This window comes from Sturnira hondurensis, unplaced genomic scaffold, assembly GCF_014824575.4.
Source record: "Sturnira hondurensis isolate 20B ecotype Veracruz unplaced genomic scaffold, ASM1482457v3 Scaffold0010128, whole genome shotgun sequence".
Taxonomy (NCBI): Eukaryota; Metazoa; Chordata; class Mammalia; order Chiroptera; family Phyllostomidae; genus Sturnira; species Sturnira hondurensis.
The window spans coordinates 30846070-30868025 of record NW_028082759.1 but is presented as its reverse complement, the minus strand read 5'-3'; the positions used below and the strand labels follow the sequence as shown (position 1 = coordinate 30868025).

Below are 21956 nucleotides of genomic sequence, written 5' to 3'. Positions count from 1 at the left end.
CTTTTTCATCCACACTGGTAGTGTTTTCTTTTTAAGCCAAGTTATTAAATTCATGAGTGTTTGTTACATTCTTATTCTAAAGTAGTGCTGTTCCTTATTGAGCAGCTACTGTACACAAGACATTTCTTTTATTATCAGATATACTTTATTGACTGTGCTATTATAGTTGTCCCAATTTTTCACCTTTGCTCCCCTCCACCTGGTACCTGAATTCCCTCCAGCAATCCTCCCCTTAGTTCATGTCCATGGGTCATGCACATAAGTTCTTTGGCTTCTCCATTTCTTGTACTATTCTGAACACCCACCTGCCTATTTTGTGCCTGCCAATTATGCTTCTTTCTCCCTGAACCTTTTCTCTCATTCTGCCCCTCCCCACCCCCAACTGATAACACTCCACGTGATCTCCATATCTATGATTCTGTTTGTGTTCAGGTGGCTTGCTTAGCGTGTTTTTTAGATTAAGTTGTTGATAGTTGTGGATTTGTTGCCATTTTAATATCCATAGTTTTCATCTTCTTTTTCTTAAGTAAGTCCCTTCAACATTTTATATAACAATGACTTGGTGATGATGGACTCCTTTAGCTTTACCTTCTCTGGGAAGCACATTATCTGCCCTTCCATTTTAAATAATAGCTTTACTGGGTAGAGCAATCTAGGTTGTAGGTCCTTGCTTTTCATCCCTTTGAATACTTCATGCCAGTCCCTTGTTGCCTGCAAAGTTTCTTTAGAGAAATCAGCTGACAGTCTGATGGGAATTCTTTTGTAGGTAAGTCTCTGCTTTTAAGATTCTCTCTTTATCTTTAAACTTTGGCATTTTCTTTGTGATGTGTCTTGGTGTGTTGCTCTTTGGGTCCAACTTTGTTGGGACTCTCTGTGCTTCTTGGACTTGTATGTCTATTTCTTTCACCAAATCAGGAAAGTTTTCTTTCATTTTTTTCCAAATATATTTTCAATTTTTTCCTCTTCCTCTTCTTCTTCTGGCACCTTTATGATTCAGATATTGACGTATTGGGAGATGTCCCAGAGGCTCCTTATATTATCCTCATTTTTTTAAATTATTTTTTTCTTCTTACTGTTCTGGTTGAATGTTTATTTTTTCCTTATGTTCCAAATAATTGATTTGGATCCCAGCTCATCCCCTCCACTGTTGGTTCCCTGTAGATTTTTTTTTTTATTTCACTAAGTGTAACCTTCATTTCTTCCTTTACATGGTTGACGTACTCAATGAATTGTTTGAGCATCCTGATCAGCTGTATTTTGAACTCTGCATCTGATAGGTTGGTTATTTCCATTTCATTTAGTTCTTTTTCTGGGGTGTTGTTCTGTTCTTTTCTTTGGGCCATATTTGTTTGTATCCTAAAGTTGGTAGCCTCTTTGCATTCATTTCTGTGTATTAGGTAGAGCTGCTTTGATTCTCTGTCTTCGTGGCATAGCCTATTGTAGGAAAGGCATCTGTAAATTGTGTGGGGCGGAGCCTTAGATAATCTCCAAGGTGGGGCAACTGAAGGTGGGGCAACCGGCTTCTCTGCTTTGTGGCTCTGTAGGTGGGGAGGACTCCGAGAGGGGACAAGGTCACTGCCTGTCTCCTGCAGGTTGGCCCATCCCTCACGCTGTTTCCAGTCAGTTTACTTACTCCCAGTATACAGCTGGTGCCCTTCCCGTTGTCCTGGTGCTGAATCCCAGAGGGGGTAGGTCTGCATCTGTTTTAAATCTCTATGGGCCCTTTGAGTGGAGTCTCCTGAAAATCTGGCAGTTTCTTCTGCTGCCCTAACCCCCACTGGTTCTTAATAGCCAGAAGTTTGGGGATTTATCTTCCTGGCACTGGAAACCTGGTCTGTGCGTTTTGGCCCAAGGCTGGGACCACTCTCTCCCAAGGTACCCCTCCTGATTTTTATCCACCACACGTGAACGTGGGACCGTGCGTTCCGCCGCCACACCTCTCCATGCCTCACCACATCCCTGCGCCTCTCACCTGTCTCCTAAGCAGGACACATTTCATCCACTACGTTATATATTCAAAACCTGCAGCCCTGGCTGGCGTAGCTCAGTGGATTGAGGGCGGGCCTGCGAACCAGACGATCGTGGTTCGATTCCCAGTCAGGGCACATGCCAGGGTTGCAGGTCGGTTCCTGCAGGCCAACTCCCAGCAGGGGACGCACAAAAGGCAACCATACATTGATGTTTCTCTCCCTCTCTCCTTCCCCTCTAAAGATAAATAAACAAATAAAATATTTTTTTTAAAAAAAACCTGCAAAATAAGTATGCTCCTTTAAAGGGAAAAAAAATCCCCAGAGAAATGATTAATTTTCCCCTAACCACACAGCATGGAACAACAAAGGTGGGGGTTAAACACAAATCCATCTAAAAATCAAATGCTATGCACTTTCCACTACACATCCATTGTGCTGACTGATTTTTCCGCGTGGAATTAACTATGTTTCAATAAGGCTTCATGGCTGACTCCGTCCCCCAACTAGGGATTCACGGATACCTCCCCAATCACAGTCATTTATACTGCCAGGTAGAGTCGTAGATTCAGAGAAGGACAGATGACACGCCAGGTCAATAAAACACAATCCTGGGACCCTTATGAAATTTGTGAAAAAGNTTCCCCTCTAAAGATAAATAAACAAATAAAATATTTTTTTTAAAAAAAACCTGCAAAATAAGTATGCTCCTTTAAAGGGAAAAAAAATCCCCAGAGAAATGATTAATTTTCCCCTAACCACACAGCATGGAACAACAAAGGTGGGGGTTAAACACAAATCCATCTAAAAATCAAATGCTATGCACTTTCCACTACACATCCATTGTGCTGACTGATTTTTCCGCGTGGAATTAACTATGTTTCAATAAGGCTTCATGGCTGACTCTGTCCCCCAACTAGGGATTCACGGATACCTCCCCAATCACAGTCATTTATACTGCCAGGTAGAGTCGTAGATTCAGAGAAGGACAGATGACATACGCCAGGTCAATGAAACACAATCCTGGGACCGTTATGAAATTCGTGAAAAAGATATCTTTTAGTTGGGTTTCCTTAAGCATAGGAAACAGTAAAGACAGTTGTCATAAGTTGCTCGGTGGTTAGGTGAGAGATGCTAGTCTCGTAGGCTGTTAGCTGTGGCGGCCACTGCTGTCGCCACTTGTTCAGAGCTCACTTCAGAACAAACAGCTCAGAGAAAAAGAAGACAGGTGAGGAAAGGAGAGAGATTCCTAACAATAACACCATCTGAGTCCTGGACTCTGCTCTAAATGACCATTCCCTTTTCTCTAGTTCAGTTTCAGTTGGTTTCCTGTCACTAGGAGCAAATTTCACATAACCAATGAAGCTGTTAAAATCCTGAAGATTTTAGTCATATGGATAAATCAGGTACAAACGTCTATCATCAACAAGAAAAAAGATAGCCATTGAGTACAGGAAGGGAGCAATGGAAGAAAATGCTGTACAAAAAAATCATAGTGCCAAATCTTAAATTTTGCGTGATTTTAAACTGATTTCTATAGAAGAAAAAGTTAATATATTTGACCTCATCACTTGGGACAGACTATGTGTTGTCCTGGACTATGTGGAAATCATGCTGCCTGCCCCTGGCTGAAGCTGGGAAAGGAAACGGGGGGTGCAGGGGCCTGTGGGCATGCTGACTTCCTCACCCAGTGAAGTCAGGAGACACTGTCTAAAGATGATATTGCAAGGGTCCTTCCCAGCCTCACTACAAATGGCCTTGAGTTCTCTCCATCTTCTACCCATCCTGAGCCATATGTCACAGGCTTTTGGGGCAGGTCTCTCGCAAGTTTGCATTCAGGACGGGATGAGCCTGATGTCATTCAGAGGCTTTCCTGGGATGGGTTAGTCTTTCCCTCCATGGGGTGTCTGGTGGTCTCTCCAACAGAGTAGCCAGATTTTTATGTGGCTACTCAGGGCTCCCAACAACATAAAAGCAGAAGTTTCTAGGCATTCTTAGGCTTAGCCCCACTGAGGAAAGTGTCACTTGCACAGCCTTCTGTTGGTGAAGCAGTCGCAGGCCAGGACAGATTCTAGGGGAAAATAAACTACTTCCCAATCGGCCACGTTTTATCCACTCCAAGTAGTACCGCAGATGTACTTAAGGGAGCATTCCCTCCCGGGTATATAACTTGGAACATGGACTTGATTGGCAAACATTTGGGCGTGATCTGGGAGATTCATCTGAGCTGTTCACTAGCACCAGGATCTTGCTAGAACAATGCATTTCATTAAGAACAGATGCTGCTGCTGCTATTTTATGCAGACGCACTTTCCCTGACGTGTTTCCTGGGATAACAATCGTAGCCATCGAGAAAAATAGACCTTTAATTTCTTTTTGGCATGCGGGGCGTGGGGGCAAGTTTTAAAGCAGAAGATAAAACAACACATCTGTTGTTGCTGATAAAAAGTGAAGTGTCAAAAGAAACAAAAAGCTAAAACCAAGCACACTTGCAGCTTGTTGCTGAAGGGAACTAAGGCAACAGGAAGCACTGAATTTTTATAAGATCTATTTCTGACGCGTATTTCGCTCACCTGGATGCATCACTTTACCTACCAAATTAGGGGTTTATCTTCCCCTAGAATCCGTCCTGTCCTGTGACTGCAGTACCAGGTCCCAGACACACCTTCTAAACAACTGAACTCTGCTGGTAGCATTTATACCTTTATGGAACAGTAACGTTGGTCAGAGGTTCTTGCCCCCTAAATGCTTCTGAAGAAGCAGAAGAAAGTGTTTGATTATACTGCATTAAACAAAATGACACAAAATCACATGCTTGGGAATATTATCAGACTTGGGTAAAAATCATAGATCAATTAATTCATTCAAAGTTTTGTGCTGATAAGGCTCTGCTACAGGACAAAGGTTGCTTACAATCTCAAAAGAAAGCTTAATAGAAAGCAATACAGGAGCTTTCAAGAAGGGGTAACTCCCAAAGGGGGTGACACTATTAAAATGACAAGACTACTCACTATCTCTGATGTGGGCTGGTGACAGCCCTCAGGAGCAGCACTAACTTGACTGCTGCTGTCCTCTGCTCCACACTGACCAGACAGAACCCACACCATCAGTAGTAAAAACCACTTACATAGTTGATTTGAGAATGCCAAACCTTCCTTCTGAATGTTCTATAACTCGCTCTTTCTGATAAGGAGACTGGCTGTCACCATTAGGGTCCCCTCTGAGCTGTCATTAGGGGCCTGTTAGAAGCATGTCCACAGGCTTTGCTATTTGGCCACAGTCAAGATTGTTCATCCCAACAGCTTGCTGAGATCACGGCTTGAAATGAATGAGACACAGCACAGGTACAATTTGACACAGAATTCTGGAGAATGATGTCAGGACACAGAAAAACACCTGGTATAAAGCATTACTGCATTTATTCAATGTGTCGAAGCCAGAATAATAGAGACAGCAATCTCCATCCTCACAAAAAAAAAGTGCCCGACACCTCCCCTTGGGTACGCACATCTGCTGGTCATCACACTGTACTAGGAGCCTTTGCATAAATTCACTCTGTCCCTCACGACCATCTTGTAAGAATGGCCCCAATATCCCCAGTCTAATGAAGGAGGGACTCAAGCTAAAGGAGGTTAAATTCCTTGCCCAATACCACCCCACGGGTAAAGGCTGAGTTGGAACTTTTACCCAGTTATGCCTGATATCAAAGCCCTTACTGGTTCTATGCAGGAAGCTACCTCCAGAAGAGAGGGGATCACAATTCAGCTACCACGAAGGACCGCTCTCTACATTAGACCAAGGGGATATGAAAGGCTTTAGGGAGACTTGGATGCTGGGATTCAACCCTGGAAGACAAGTAGGTCTCCTGCGACTCAGTTGGGGGAGCATCATCTTGCAAACAGAAAAATCGGTGGTTTGACTCCAGTCAGGGCTGCAGTTCCGTCCTGGTCAGGGTGCACCCAGAAGGCAACCGATTGATGTTTCTTTCTCGTATCAATGTTTCTCTCCCTCTCTTTCTTCCTCCCTTCCCCTCTCTAAAAATAAATAAATAAAATATTTTTTCTTGTAACTTTAAATTAGTTTAATTATAAGTACAAGTTCTTTGTAGACAGTTCAAACCAAAGAAAGATATAAGGCAAGGAGTAAAACCTTTCTTCTTTCATCTGCCTGTACCTAGCAAGTCGAACATCGTTTTTTCAGAAGTAGCCATTGTTATGAATAGCATATAGCCATTAATGCCGCTGGCTATATTTTGTCTTGTGTATATTTCCAGAAACTTTATCTATAAAATCCTTTAAAATTGCTTTAAACTATGTATTAAAATTAAGTGTAAGTCTTCTGTTTCAATTATATGTTAAATTTAAAGCCTTATAATATAGATCATATAGATTACATAAACTGTGAGTATTTTAATTTAGGAAAAGATATCAACGTATTACCACAATTGGCACTAATGGCTGCATAGTATTTCATTATAAAACATTCCACAATTTATTTTTCAAATAAACAGACTCATTTCCATTTTCTAATTCGCTATTACAAAAGGGGAAATTCCTAGAGAAGGAATTCAGAGCATGTAAGTGATGAAGAAGTTAAGACCGTGGCTGAAGTGTGGAGGATGGGCTTGGCGGGGGGGAAACTCGGAGGCTGAGGGTCCAGTGAGCAGGCACAGGGTCAGCAGGTAGGGAAGGGGGCGACACGGATGTCAAGAGCAGGAGTAGATTGTACACACGGACGACACCGAGAGAATACTGTGGAGAAAGCTTGAAACAAACTTCTCCCACTGCCCTTCCGTTACCACCCCTCACCCACATGCTACAACACACACCTACAGTCACCCATGCACACACCAGATCTCGTCCAAGTTCAATGCCCCCTTCCCACTTCTCATGAGGGTTTTCACTACATGTTTGGATTTTAACCCTTTCAAGTCTCCTGTTGCAGCACATGTAGCTGAGTGACAGTGATCACACAGCAAGCCCCGTTAACCCTCTGAAGCCCAACAGAGGTCTCCAAGGAGCCAGACCACAATGGCCTAGAGCACCGCTGACCCCAATAACCCAGATTTGTTCTAATGAGCTCATCTCATTTCTAAAATTATAACTGTAAAGCTGTCATTTCTCTTATTATAGCAACAACTTTTATAGGAATGTTGGGATGATAAGGGAATTGAAGGGAGGCTGGTAGAAAATACGCCTCATTTTTTGCAATCCCCAAAACTACAAATACATCCTTGAATCTCCTAAAACTTTTCCTGAATGCCAATAATTGAGATGAAAAAGTCTAAGTCAAAATATCAGTTTAAAAGAAAAACAAAGGCAAAAACCTCAACCAGGGCAAAGGAAAACATACTCAAACCTCAATAGCTCCCTCTGCTGTCTCTTTGTGTAATTTTTCAACTTTGTGTTTTATTTTCTTTATGTCTGTTTTATTTTGTAATTGTTCAATAAGGAACCACATGAAGCTGGGTAGTAAAGTCAGTTGATAAAATCCTTCCCACTTTATATCAAATTGGAAACACCAGTCCTGTATCATGAATAATGACCATCTTATGTCCGGACTTTTTCTATATGGTAAAGGTATTGGTATAATTTAAGGAAGTGCTTATATTTTTAAAGTGCAAAGTGATATATATATAGATAGATAGATAGATATAGATATAGATATAGATACATACATACATATGTGTGTGTGTGTGTGTGTGTGTGTATACATATATATGCTTCAACAACAAAGAAACATAAGTCTCTAAAATTAAATTAAATTTGTTTAAAATAGAGCTTTTACCTGGCTGGTGTAGCTCAGTGGAATGAGCACAGGCCTGTGAAGCAAAGGGTCGCCAGTTCAATTCCCAGTCAGGGCACATGCCTGGGTTGCAGGCCAGTTCCCCAGTAGGGGGCGCATGAAAGGCAACCACACATTGATACTTCTCTCCCACTCTTTCTCCTTCCCTTCCCCTCTCTCTAAAAAAGTAAATAAATGAAATATTTAAAAAATAAAGCTTTTAAAGTTTCACTTGTCTAGACATTTCAGTCATATTAGAGCTAAAAGCTAATGTCTTTTAAGAGGCTCTTCAGTAGAATGTGGAAACACCAAACATGACCTGAACCAGGGAAATAAGTTTTTCTCCGTGAGGATGCCGTACCAGAGAGAGAAAGGGGTAGGGAGCGCGCACGCAGAGAACAGAGCTCACACACACTGAAGGCTTCAAGATGTCGTGCAGTGAGCATTTTCATTTAATTCACCAAACACATCTGACCGAGGCTTATTTGTCATGGAATTGTTTGGTCAGTCAACAACTAAGTAGTGGGTTTGGGCACTGATTTAGAAGCACTTGGCTTTGAAGAGGGAACTAGAAAATCTGGGCTTCAAGTTCTCGTTCCGTCACTAACCGGGACCTTGGGAAAATCAGAGCCTCTCGGTCTGTTTCTTCATCTGGAACCTGAGTGATTGGATCAAATGACTTCCCAGATCCTCCCCAGCACCCTAAACAATCTCATGGCAAATCACACTGCGTAGCGCCACCTTTTCTGACTCAGAGAAAATCCAGTTTAAATGAGAATCAAAGGCAATTTTAGGAGAAAAAAAAAAACGGAAGGAGAGAAGGGAAGGAGGGAGGGAAAAAGGCAGACAGGCCTGCAGGCAACGGGGAGACTTCGGAGACCAGCCAAGTAGATTAGCAAAGTCAAATGGGAATATTATCAGACAGTCAACTTGCTATTTGGTAAAGAAAATAAAAGTCACACGGCTTTCTTCCCCCAGCAACAATAAACAGGACCAACTCTTTTCTCCTCTACCCATCACCAGTTCATGGACTGACTTGGGTTCCCAGGCAAGGAGGTCACCCCTTCAGCGTGGACAGCAAGGGCTCCCTTCATCACAACCTACGAAAGGGGTTTCGGGAAGTCCATGACTCACCCCACTGGTTGTCACTGAGAACTTTGTGCGCCAGGCAGTGTTGATGTCAATCAAGAAGACCAAGTCCCCTAACCTGTGAATCTCACAATTTACAGGACAGAGAGAAGGCCATACACAAATGACTGTAGCTAAGTTCTATGAAGAAAATGGAACGTAAGAGTGACACAGGAGAGAGCAAGGCTCCGTACAGGCAGGCAGGACAGAACCCAGAGGTGGGAACGAATCTGAAGTTTGTGAGAAGATGGGAAAGCCAGCAAGGCTGAAGTGCGGGACAAGGTGGAAAGGAGGTGCTGTGAGTCTAAGGTGGTGTGTTCCTGAAGCAGGAGCAGGGCTGGCTAACGATGGGAGTGAAGAGTGCTGCCTGGGACTGGAGAAACGACAACCCAGGAAAGTGGGAAAAGCGGAGTCACTAATCACGTGACAATTTCCCCCTGCTTTTGTTACCACTACCTTTGCTTGGAGTTTGGTAGCTTACATTAGTGGTCCTAAAAGAAGTGCATGTTACCAGACTAAAAGGGCCCGTTTTGCATCAAAACTCAGTGAGACATGAACAGCACCTGGCACCAAAGAGAGCAGGAGTCTATTTTTAGGAGCTGGCCCATGCCCGGAGACACAGGTGAGCTAATGCTTAAAGACCTGGCTCTTCTATGGCTTCCAGGGGATGGGTTGTGTAAGGGGAAAATCATTACTCATGGTGACTAACAGCGTTAGGGTCATGGTCAGGGTCCTGGTCTCTACTGACTGGTCGGTGCAGGGTAGAGGGTGGCTGATCATTGCCCCTGGTCCTGTTGTCAGCTATTGCATCACTTCATCTGGCTTGGCTGCTTTTGGGGGCTGAAACACAACTGAGGCCTATTCGTTAGCTATAGTTTGCCCCAAACTCTATCTCTGTGGTCAACACACCCGAGGCTTTGTTCCTACAGTTATTTAATGCCGACCCGAAGCTTGTTGTCCTGAGGGCTTAATGATTACGTGAGTGGTCCTGCAAGAAAGGAGGCAGGTGAGTTGGGATGCTAGACATGGCTAGTCTGAGACAAAAAGAAAGGAGAAAAGGTCATATTAAAGAAAGAAAACTTCTACAAGGTTACAAGCAGAGAAAATGGAAGTGACAGAAAGCGGATTGGGAGGGTGGGGAACAGGCAGATAAGGAAGACCAAGGGTAAAGCAAGCATTCCCTTCAGATGCAAAGTATCTGCAACAAATGAACAAACAAACAATTAACTCTCACAAAAAGGAATCAAAGATAAGTTTCGGTGTTAAACCACTCATGTTCTTCTCATGGACAATAAAGCACCAGATAGGGTAAGAAAATGATGTAAAGTTAAAAAAAGTTCAGTGATATTTAAAACCTTGGCATCAATAGATCCCTTGTAACAAGTACGTTGATTGAGATGTGTATTTGACTTTATGTTAGTAGATCAAGAAAGGATTGGTGTGGTCTGAGGGAAGGTGAGGGGGCCACGTGTATGTACAGTGCTACCTCGGTACTCACGGGAACTCGTGATGAATGCCGAACCCGTGGGTACTGAATGGTGCATTTTTCTCTCCCAAGGCATCACGTCTCATACAAGTTCTAGCAAGTGAGACGCTTCCCAAGCAAGTGCTGAGTGCTGAAATATTTTTTGTCATAATGCAACCAGTACAGGGTTTGACGAGTTCTAAAGTCAAAGAGCACCAAGGTATGACTGCGCAGTGGAGAGCTGCCGAACAGGCCCGACTGCTCAAAAAGTGCTTCAAAAGGTCTTAAGGAAGATCACTTACACAAAGGACTACGAACGCCGATTAGCCCATGAACATCATGTTCCCAGAGGAGTCTGCAATGCCAAGTTCATATGCAGTCACACTAAGGCTCTTCACACTCATTCTCTCTTGAATGTACCGTCTGGTTTCCCAGAGAAAGAGTACATGACCAGCGATGTTGCAACAGAGTGAACAAAAAAAGATGACAACCCAACACTCCCGGCCCCTTAAACACCCTTAACTGCCCTGACTGGGATGGCTCAGGGAGTTGGACATCCTCCCACAAACCAAAAGTTCACCAGTTCGATTCCTGGTCAGGGTGCATGCCAGGGTTGCAGGCCAGGTCCAAGGCAGGAGGCATGCAAGAGGCAACCAACTGATGTTCCTCTCACTCATCTTTTCTCTCTTCTTTCCTCCCTTGCCCTCTAAGAATAAATAAAACCTTAAAAAAAAAAACCCAAACCCAAACCCTCCCTTAACCTACTCTAGCAAGATGGATTTGAGGCACCCCTAAGTTTCCCATCTTCTCAATTGGTACCCTCTACACCAACACACCTTTCCTTACTCCCAACTCTTGACATTCCGAGTTTTGGCCTTTCAAACCGTTGGGCACATGAATTTTGGTTTGGTAACAAATAAAACTTGATTATTAATGTAGCTTTTAAAAATCTTTGGGTCTTTGTTGTTAGAAAGATGTTCAAAATGCATTTTGTGAAACATTGTAAAAATCCAGTTGAAAATAAATATTGACACAAATAGTTTATTTCTGCATATTAGCATGCATTCCATTGGGTTTTCATGTTTTCAGTGTGGACTTTCAAATGTCGCCTGGAAAGCAGATAATTAAAAAACAAGCCTATCTGTAAGGCTGGAACTCCATGATAGGTATTTAATGGCTAACTTCCTCTTCCTGCGGCATTGTTTTCCTTATTAAAGGGAAGGACGGGGGTGGGGGAACACCAGCCTATGCAAGCTCTCACAAACAAGCAGAGACGGTGTGCCTTTCCAAAGGGGCACCGGTTTACTCAAGCCGACCCCCAAGATCTGACATGGTTTCAGTGGCTTTAAATTTAGAAACCAGGAATTGTTACTCAGTTACCTGTCTTCTGTGCAACATTTTATACAGAAAAACATTTCTTGCCTAAGTTTAGATATTGGAAATAAATATGTAAGTGGCGTTTTATTTTTCTAAGTAGCAACAGGGAGAAGGTGCCACCCTGACATACATTGATGTTAACATGCAACAGTATCACGTTGAAGCTTTATTTGTAATCTTTTTACTTCAAGATACAATCTTACTTTTGGATATATACTAAAAGAGAACAGCCATCTTAGTTTATGTCAAATATCTTTTTTCTAAAGTTGCAGAGTATCATCGATGACACATGGAAGTAACACATCCACATTAGTTCCCATTCTGAACTGTTACTAAATATTCATAATGGAGCTCTTACACTTTACTGATATACTTTTAAAAATTCCTATCAACAGGCATTTGTAACAAGAAAAAAATTTCTTCTTGAACGAATTTTCATCTTTGGCTTGTCTTCCATTGCTGATAGGTTTTGTCACTTCCTGTTGGCTTTCCTTCCGGTCTAATTTGCCTCTGGTTCTGTCATCCGCTCTGCTCTAGCAGGATAAACTAACTCTATGTTGTAATATTCTACTTAACAAAAGCATGGCTGACAGTCACTGAAAATTCTGGAAACCAAAAGTCGTAAAAACAAAAATAAATAATAATCTAAGATTTATTCAGGCAGTGACTGGTCTTTGGATCTCAATGATATGAGTTGAAAATAATCAACATTCTGTCACCTTTAAAATTGATCAAAGCTGTAAATATTACCCTAAGAAATCTTCAATGGCAATCAATTAATTCTAAATTCTCCCTAAGAAACAAGATAGTTAACATCTGATGTGTTAACATTGGAGGGCTTGCTTGCCTCTGGCCCAGGGTTGTGCTAAACACTTTATATTACTAATTCATTTAATCTTTCTGAAATAGACTCTATTGTAACACCCCCCCCTTTTTTTTTAATCCTAAAGGAAATCTAGCTATCGGACTCCAAAATCTATGCTCTTGCCCTGGCTGGGTGGCTTATAATTTGTTAGGACATTGTCCCAATACACCAAGGTTGTGAGTTCAATCCCCAGTCCGGCCACAAACAAGAATCAATCAATGACTGCACAAATACGTGGAACAACACATCTATGTTTCTGTTTCCCTATTCCCCAAAATGAATACATTTTTTAAAAACCTCTATGCTTTTGGCCAGAAGAGTATGCAGCAGCCTAATGAGTACTTCAAAAGCATTTCATTTAAAAAAATGCTATTTAAATCACCTTTTCTTTATGAAGGAATGCACCACTCTTAACCATATTACTGCTTACCTCAGGATTTTCAACCCAGCCACATTTAAATGACTATACACTCTTAACCTCTACACATTAAGATCAAGATAATTTGACATAATCTGAATCTTCTCTTTAATACATTCTTAATCCTTTAATAAAGTTATCTCCCCACTATGCACACAATTAGAATTTAGGGAGTAGGTATGAGTATCCATTAAATTCTTCCACTATACAACTGTTCGGTTGAAAAATGAGGAAGGAGAGAGGGTGGGGGTTCTAAAAAGACACAAAAGGAAAACAAATGTATTCATACGTAAGCCTGTTGAGATGAGGCTAAGCAGTAACAAAACAGATTCCCATATTGCCCTTGAAACACACAACAAGTGGGAGCATAATTATCCACTCAAAGGGTGACTGTGACTTCCCTCCAAAGAACACACAGAGTATGAAGACGAGGAGGGGGGAAAAAGCTGGAATGGAGAAAAAGACACTATATCAGCCAGGTGACCAAGGTCAGGATCAACAGGCACATGGAGGTGGTATGTAACCTTGAAAATGATGTGATGGAGATGGCGCTTTACTTACGTGGTCTTCCTTCCCCAAACTCATAACCGCAGTCTAATAAGAAGAAAAGCACAAGACAAATTCCAAAGGAGGGGCCTTCTCTAAGATACCTAAATTGTATTCCTCAATACAGTCAAGGTCATCAAAAACAAGTCTGAGAAATCATTACAGCCAAGGGGAACACAAGGAGCATAGCAACTAAAGGTAATGTGACACCCTTGCTGGCATCCTGGACCAGAAAAAGAACATTAGGTAAACACTTTAGAAAGTGGTGAAAATGTACCAATAGTGGTGCACTAATTGTAACAAATGCATCCATCACTGATGTAAAATACAAGTAACAGGGGAAGCTAGGTCACTGTAGGAAACTTCTGTACTGTCTCCCCACTTCTTCCAGACCCGTTCTAAAAAAAATAAAGGCCATTAAAAAAAAATAAAAGTATAATTTAAGATGGCAGAATAGAAAAAAGCTTGGATTTCTTTAGCACACATTCTCTTGCTTCTTTTTACCAACACTGCAGAAAAGATGGGGATTTTGTACACCAGATTTCAAAATTAAAGGAAATAAATAGTGGTCATATTTTATCAGACTCAATGAATAAAATGCAATTTGAAGTATTCATTACCTACGTTCTGAAAAATAAACAAAGGATAAATATTCCAAGTTATATTGGTTTCCACACTTAAGCCTTTCAAAACTGCAAAGAACCTTAGATGCCTTCGATGACAACCTTCTGGAATTTACTGAGCACTAACAACAAAAGAAATGATTTGTTCAGCATTATTCTACCAGATAGAAGTAAAGTCTGGTCTTTCTACTCCCAATTCTAAGATCTCCCATCACACAGTAATTCCATTGTGATTACTGATGTCAGAAACATCCAATGTTTTAAAACGGTACATGAACATGTAAGCCTGTGTATTCTACCTAAGGGGTGTCTTTGTAAGCGGAGTAGCCGCAAGGGATGGGGAACCTACAGTGATATAAACTCTGCACCCGTTTTCCTTATATACTAAGCTTTACAGAAACAGTTCACATTTACATTTAGTCCCAATGTTGCACAGGTAACAAATTACACATCAAACTCTGACTTTAGTGCACTAGTTAGAAACTCTAATTAAACCGCCACTCCTGTGTGTCACTTGCCTGTGATATATAGGCAAGTTCCACTTCCCACTACTGACCAAGAGGACTGAGGAAAGCATAAACACACACGGATATTTACGCAATGGCAAGTACTGATTTGAATGCAGATCCTGAATTGGTCAGTTAAGTTCTGACTGCAGGCATATTTTAGCTCCTAGACTCGAACTGCTAACTAAAGCCAGTATCCCTGATTAAGATGAAGCCAAGTCAGTTAAGAAGTAGGGTTCCAACTAGAAATGTGTGCTGATGAGATGCAAACCCTCTCATGACATGACTAGTAACACGGAGGCTTCTGATAATGTGCAGTGTGGGACACGGTGACTCTGTAAAACTCTGCTTCAGTCCCAGCTCAACAGTGTTGTGTGCGTCTGGCAGGTTTTGACATCACAAAACTATCATCTCTGGTTTTCCTCCCATCTGAACAAGTACCTTAGAGAACCCAGAAATAATCGGTGTACCATCCAGAGTCACCATGATCCTACTCACGTAAGTTCTACCCCAAAGGACAATGTCCAGACCACCATAAAAGCACTGGTCCTTAGTAGCAAGAACAGGGTGTCAGGGTTATGAGACAGCCGGTGACAACACTCCCTCCTGTTACCTGAAAATACTTGGGCCTCTTTGTCTTTGGCTCTAAGTTTAATATTAAGAGGATGTAACCCAATAAAATCATTTTGATGGATGAAGATTAGGATAAACTCTTATCCTCCCTTTCTTTAACATCCCCACTTCATTTAAAGGGCCAACTAAAACAAGTGACAGAATCTGCCTGTGCCTGAAAGACATGTCAGTCAAAAAATCCAGGAGTTGACAAAAGTGTTGTGTTTCTAGCCAACAGTACATATTTAGAAAGATAAAATGGAAAGAACACAGATATGAGTGAACAATTTTTATTGAAACCCTCAAAGATTAAAGAGGACCAAATGGTGAGTTTGGGTACCATAACAGAAAATCTCACCCAACTGTACCATCATTCACAGGAATGAACAAACCCAAACACGACAAAATTCAAATTCTCATGTAATTGCTACAAGTGAATGTAAATTAACTAATCATTTTATCATAACCTTCTGTAATCACATGAAAAAGAAGGGAATTTACATGGCATAACAAAGGATATGCAAAACTTAATGGAAACACAATTCTCAATTTTCTCAAACTTACTTTTACAGGATGCACTTGAAATGATTAAATGATTTAAGCTGATTTTTTTATTGCAAACTGTTTTAACATCAGCTTAACTTCCATGCATGGTATTCAAAAAGAACACAGCCTTTGAATTAGAAAGATCACTTAAGTTAAAATAAGGAATTAAGTATTGAAATGAGGAAAAGGCTGGGGCTTCTTTTGAAAGGAATCTTCAAGTACCAATAAGTATAGAGAAAGAATACTAATTTTGGTTACATTTTTCCCCTTACTGTTAAATATACAAACTATTATACCTTTCAAAATAAAATACCCAAAAAAGATAACTTTAATAAGAAACATTCAAACCAGATCTTGGAAAAACATCAAGCAAAAAATTTACTGGGCCAATCAGTCATGTCTTAATTTGTGATTATTCAAACATTTGATTAAGTGTTTCCCGCTGTAGAGCTCAGGTTCTCCCCGTTTTGGTCCCTACAGTTAAGAAACATTCAGTTAGTTGTGCTATTGAGACAACCTGTGATAATAATTTCACTTAGAGAAAAATATTTTCAACATATGTATTGACAGACCAAGGAGGAAGAGAAAGTAGGTGCTCTGAAAAAATCGTAAATGAAAAAAAAAACACTACCAATTGTAAAGTTTTTATTTCCAAAGGAATGCTGCACCCATTTCACGTAATATTAGAAATCCAGGTAAAAGGCACTGGGATATACTCCTCACGATGAACAGACTACTCAATTACACTGGACATTTCTGAGTCTGCTGTGGCGATTGGTCTGTCTGCCGAATGCTGCTGTGACACTTTTCACATAGAAACCAAAGGTAAATCAAACAAGTTTCAATCCATTTAAAATGTAACTAGTTTTATAAAAATATTCAGAGTTGCTAATAAAGCACCAAGAAAAAGAGAACCTCAGAGCCAGGACTCAGATCCTTTCTGTGAGGTCGTCGCCCCTTGCAGTTTTCTCTAATAGGACCTCCAGAGTGACAACAGTCACCTTTGACATGTCCTACCTATATAATCTCAGGGATTTCGTAGAACATTGCTGTGGTTACTATACCCAAATGCCAATTTTTATTATAAATAGTTAAGAGACATGTTACAAGATAAGATTTCATGGCTTACTCTTAAAAAGGTAAAATAGGTGCAACTTTCCTTTAAGAAAGTCTTTATTTTGTAATATACCATTAATATTTTAATGTTCCCTTCAGTAAACACTGATATAACTACAATGGAACTACCGAAGACCTGTGAAGTAGCTATGATTATCTACAAATACTGCATTTTATTTCACTTGAATACAGTATTTGTATATTTTAAGAAAATATTGTACAAAAAATTATATAAATGAAAGCCTCAAAGAAACATGTCACTGAATTTTTGAACCGATGTGATCAAAGATGTCAATGAAAAGGTTTCTAAACATGATGTAAACATAAATGGAGTAATGCAAAACACCACGGTATTCAAATCTACTGTATTGCTATTTTCACCCTTCTCATATCTTTCATCATAGCTTTCTCCTTTTGGAATAATATAAGGGACAGTACATTATCTTCACAACTGTATGCCACCAAATCATTTAATACAGATGCTTGACACATTTAATTTATACAAAATCAATTTGCTTCAAGATACAAAATTAATGTTGATATGTAATTAATGAGAAAAATAAGATGTTAAAAAGATAACTATAAGAATACCCAGATATATGCTGTATTCCCATTTATATAGATCTGATCAGTAAAACATCAACACATTCACTTAGATACTGATTTAATCCATGGATCAAGGCCATATTTCCAAAGTATTTTAAGAATGCCAGGACACTGCAAAAGCTGGAGAAAATAGCTGAGGAACAGTATATGCTTGCTAAACGAGAACTATGTTTATTTAGCTAGTGAATACCTAGAGTAATAAATTTTTACTTCATGATAGCAATCAGGCTCGCAAACACCCAGAAACAGGAATTAAGGGTTTTACATGTAGTTATAAAGGTCATAAAAAGTCTGATTAGACTGAGGTACATTTACTCAAAATTTTGAGATTCATTAAGTGGTAGCAAACAAAATAATTCCTCAGACAAATGCACATTTCTCAGTATACATATTATTGGGGCAAGGGAGAAGAATGTGCATTAACTGGTGAAATCCACCAAGCTGCATATCAACATTCTGTTACACCAAACGGTTTAAAGACAAGGGTAATGTTCTAATATAATCTCGGATTATGTCTCATTTGGCTAAAATAGAGCTTAAGGTTGCTTTGCCATATTAAAAGTTTACTACAATAATTCTTCACATAAACATTTAGACTTGAACTCCAGGACTAAATATGGCATGATTATGTTGCTTTTAATCTGTCAAATAGCTAAAAATCGACAATTTAAAAACTACAACAAAGAAAAGTTGAAGCAGTGTGACTCTTACATCATTGAACCACTTCTAATGGTTAACTGTTAGTATTTAACAAATTCAAAGAGTTAATGAATCCTTGCATTCATTCAGTCTTCTGTGCCTTAGCTAGGATGCATAATTACAAAAGACAGCAGATACTGGTAAAAGCTTCAGGACAGAAAGTGCTTGACGAAGTTACAGTTCTCAAGTGTGTTTGGTGAGAGTATAAGGGCAGATGCGCTGATGAAAACCATTACAAGAGTCAATTCTGTGTTAAAGAGTTTAGAGATGTCACCTTAAGCAGAAAAAAGCTTTAATAACGTCTTCTTTGACTTATTAGGCATTTCCAGAGTCTACATCATTAGTGTTGTAATTCTAACAGGACATCTTCATACGGTTATTGTTTGTTTCTATTTCTCTCCTGAAAGAAAAAAAAATAATTTAACAAAATACCATCACTATATACAGATTTAAATTATATTCACATATAATGTAAACCATCTCCATAAAAAGTTCTTCAAATACTAATTCAAGTAATTAGTTAAAACGGATTTCCTATTACCTATACATGCCATAGCGGGAAGATTACCACAAAACATTTTCAAAATAAAAAACTCCAAACTCTTATTTGCAGACAGTAAAGCCCTCTACCACAGCCCTATTCGCACACAGCATTTTGGTTAAGCTGAGATTACAATAATATCTTTTTAGCCTTTCAAAGACTTTCTGACAGTAGGTATCAAAAAGACTAAAAGGAAGCTCTGTAGCAATTTCAAAAACTATTGGCTCAGGTAGGTTAGGACAAAAGGGTAACTGTCAGTGTTAATTACAAAAATACTGTGAATCATAAACTTCCTCTATATCATCTTCTCACATTCAGCATAACTTTCCACATCAAGAAACATTACAATTCCTTCTAAGAAAGTAGAAACGCCTTGAACAAAAGTTGAACCAAGTGATGTTTTCCAGTTTATTAACCAAATATGTTTACAGTACCTATAAAACTTCTTTTAATTGAATGCATCCTATGGTTTGTTTGTACCATCTTGTTTTAGTGTGTATCCAGTGCTCTCAAACTTGCGTAACATTCGGCTTCATTCACCTGGACAGCTTGTGGAAACAGTACTGGGCCACCAAAATCTGAAGCTGAGCCTGTGAGTTTGCAGTTCCCACAAGTTCAGAGGTGATCCCAACACTGCTGGTCCGAGAAGCACACTCTAAAAGCCACTTGTGTTTAACACAGTATGAGACTCTGTTTTCACTACTCCCATTTTATTTTTCATGTTCCATAATAAATAAGAATATACTTTTAAAATGGTCAAATTAGTTTCCTGTACTTTGAGACACCATCAGAAAATTAAGTTAGAACTTTAAGTTACTAAATTCCTTTCTTTTTTCACTTTACTATTGCCCTAGAACATGAGTAGCAGTATTTAATATAGAAAGCTAATAACTAAATGCCCTATTACATAGCTACAAATAATATTATTTCATAGACACATAGTATCAGTGACATATTCTGAAACTAAAGAAAACAACAACAAAAAAGACAGTGCTAGCAATTAATCATGTTTCAAAAGGATAAGCAAAACCCAAAATCTAACAACATAAAGAAAAACAACAAAAAAATTTGGTACTAAGAAACTTAATCTAACTTTTACAAAGGCTCTAAAACCTTAAAGAAAACAGCCTAACATAAACTTTAGTTCTCAGAAGAAGAAAACAGATTTGTATGAGAAATTCCAAAGCCTGCTTTGAATAGCTAGATAAAAAACAATCATAGATGAAGCAACAGGATGGAACAGAACACTGCTCATACTTCCCCATACAATGACTGATAGACACTAGAGAAATTTATTAACTCCACAAAAAAGCCCAAAATTACAGAAACAAAGACAACACTATTTAAGGATAAGTTACACAAAAATAGAGGTTTAATTCCAGAGAGAAGATCATGTATAAACATGAGGGTTATGTCTACTTAAATAAAAAAGATGCTGTTTCAGTTTGAACTATAATTAACTACACATTCTAATGATCAATAAAATATACAGATTATAAAATATTCAAGACATGTATATATGTAACACATAACCTCTAACTCAGTGAACAGAAAAAAAGATGAAAATAAAAAGAAACCTCAAACAAGACAGAAAAAGTTGGGGGGAACAGGGGAGTTTGAAAGACCTAGACTAATTAGAAAACACAAAATAAGATGGCAAAAATATACATTTACACCAAGCAGTCAAAAAATGTAGAATCATCAATGAAAAACAAAATAACAGCTCAGATTAAAAAAAAACCCTCTAAATCCAGTTACACATGATTTACAAGAAATTTAAAACATAAGTTAACAATGATAAAAGCAAACCAAAGACTGACACCACTGTATTACTATAACACAAATGGATGTCAAAGCGAAAACTACTGCTGGAGATAAAATCACCACTACATACTGAGAAGAGGAGACAAGCTTTTAAAACATAGAGCAGTATTTAACTAAAATTACAACTTTACATATATCAAAAGTTGTCAGAATTACAAAGAAAACCTGAGTTTTCTAATTATAACAAGAGAATTTAACACATTTCTCTTAGTAATTAGTAGAGCAGACAGGTTAGTAAAAATACAGGTTAAATATACAGAATACAGGAAACAGCTAAAAATGACAGCACACGCTGAACCACCAGAGAAAGAGACTATATACCAAAGAGTCAGCATCATAAATATCACATATTCTGACATAAATTTTAGAAGCAAAACAGATAATTCCAACCAAAAAAACCTTACCCACATGTGGAAATTCTAAAACACACTCCTAATAGTATGCTCCAAAAATTCTAAGAGAAATCTGAAACATTTTTACATCAGTGCAGTAATAAAAATGTTACATCTAAGTCCCTTCAATGCAACTTAAACATCTACACCTGTAGAACTTTGTTAAAAGCTAAAAAGCACTGAGCTCATCACCCAACTCAACATTACAAAATGTGTAAAAGTAAGGCCCCTAAAGTAGGAGGAATGAAAAAAAAGACGGAAGCAGAAAACCATGAAACAAAAAAGGGAGAGAACCAAAGGACTTAAAATTGAAAGCTGAAGTAGGAGAAAAAAAACAATAGTAGAAATAAATCTCTGGAAAAAATGAGTTCAAAATTTAAGCATAAAAATATCATGGAGACAGATACAGCTAAAAAATAAAAATCTAACTGCCCTGGCCAGATGGCTCAGTTGGTTAGAGCATTGTCCTATACACCAAAAGGTTGTGGGTTTGACCCCTGCCCAGGCAACATACGGGAGGCAACTGATTTGTTTCTTTCTGTCTCTCTCAAATCAATTACCATAGCCTTGGGTGAGGATTAAAAAAACAAATAGAAAATAAAAGTAGGACTTCCGCCAAGATGGAGGCATAGGTGGAAACACTGTGCCTTCTCCCACAACCAAGTTTGAATACAACAAAGGTTTGGAGAAACAAAGACACAACCAAAGGACAGAAAATTGAATTATACGGAAGTCCGACTACATCTAACCGTTCAACGGGGACGGTAAGAGGGGCGGAGCCAGCAGCGAGCAGGGTCGGGCAGGACAGGGCCCCCGACCCAGGCGCGCAGGCAGACGGGAACCAGTTGGGGTGCGGGGCAGACCGCGGGCGCATATTCGCGCACAGTGAGACAGACCACGCAGGCCCCAGGGGGCGAGGGCTGACGGCGGTGGCACACTCG

At 39.5% G+C, this 21956-nt stretch overlaps 1 protein-coding gene across 6 annotated transcripts in view; it reads right to left on the bottom strand.

Annotated features, from left to right (window-relative positions):
• Window positions 1–15567: 15567 nt before the first annotated feature.
• YTHDF3 (YTH N6-methyladenosine RNA binding protein F3) overlaps window positions 15568–21956 on the bottom strand; it is a 39139-nt gene continuing 32750 nt past the window's right edge. For all 6 annotated transcript variants that reach the window (XM_037058629.1, XM_037058622.1, XM_037058625.1 and 3 more), the window contains one exon: window positions 15568–18658. In XM_037058629.1, the coding sequence (XP_036914524.1) occupies window positions 18635–18658 (24 nt within the window). In that variant the 3' untranslated portion in view covers window positions 15568–18634. The remainder of the gene's footprint in view (window positions 18659–21956) is intronic.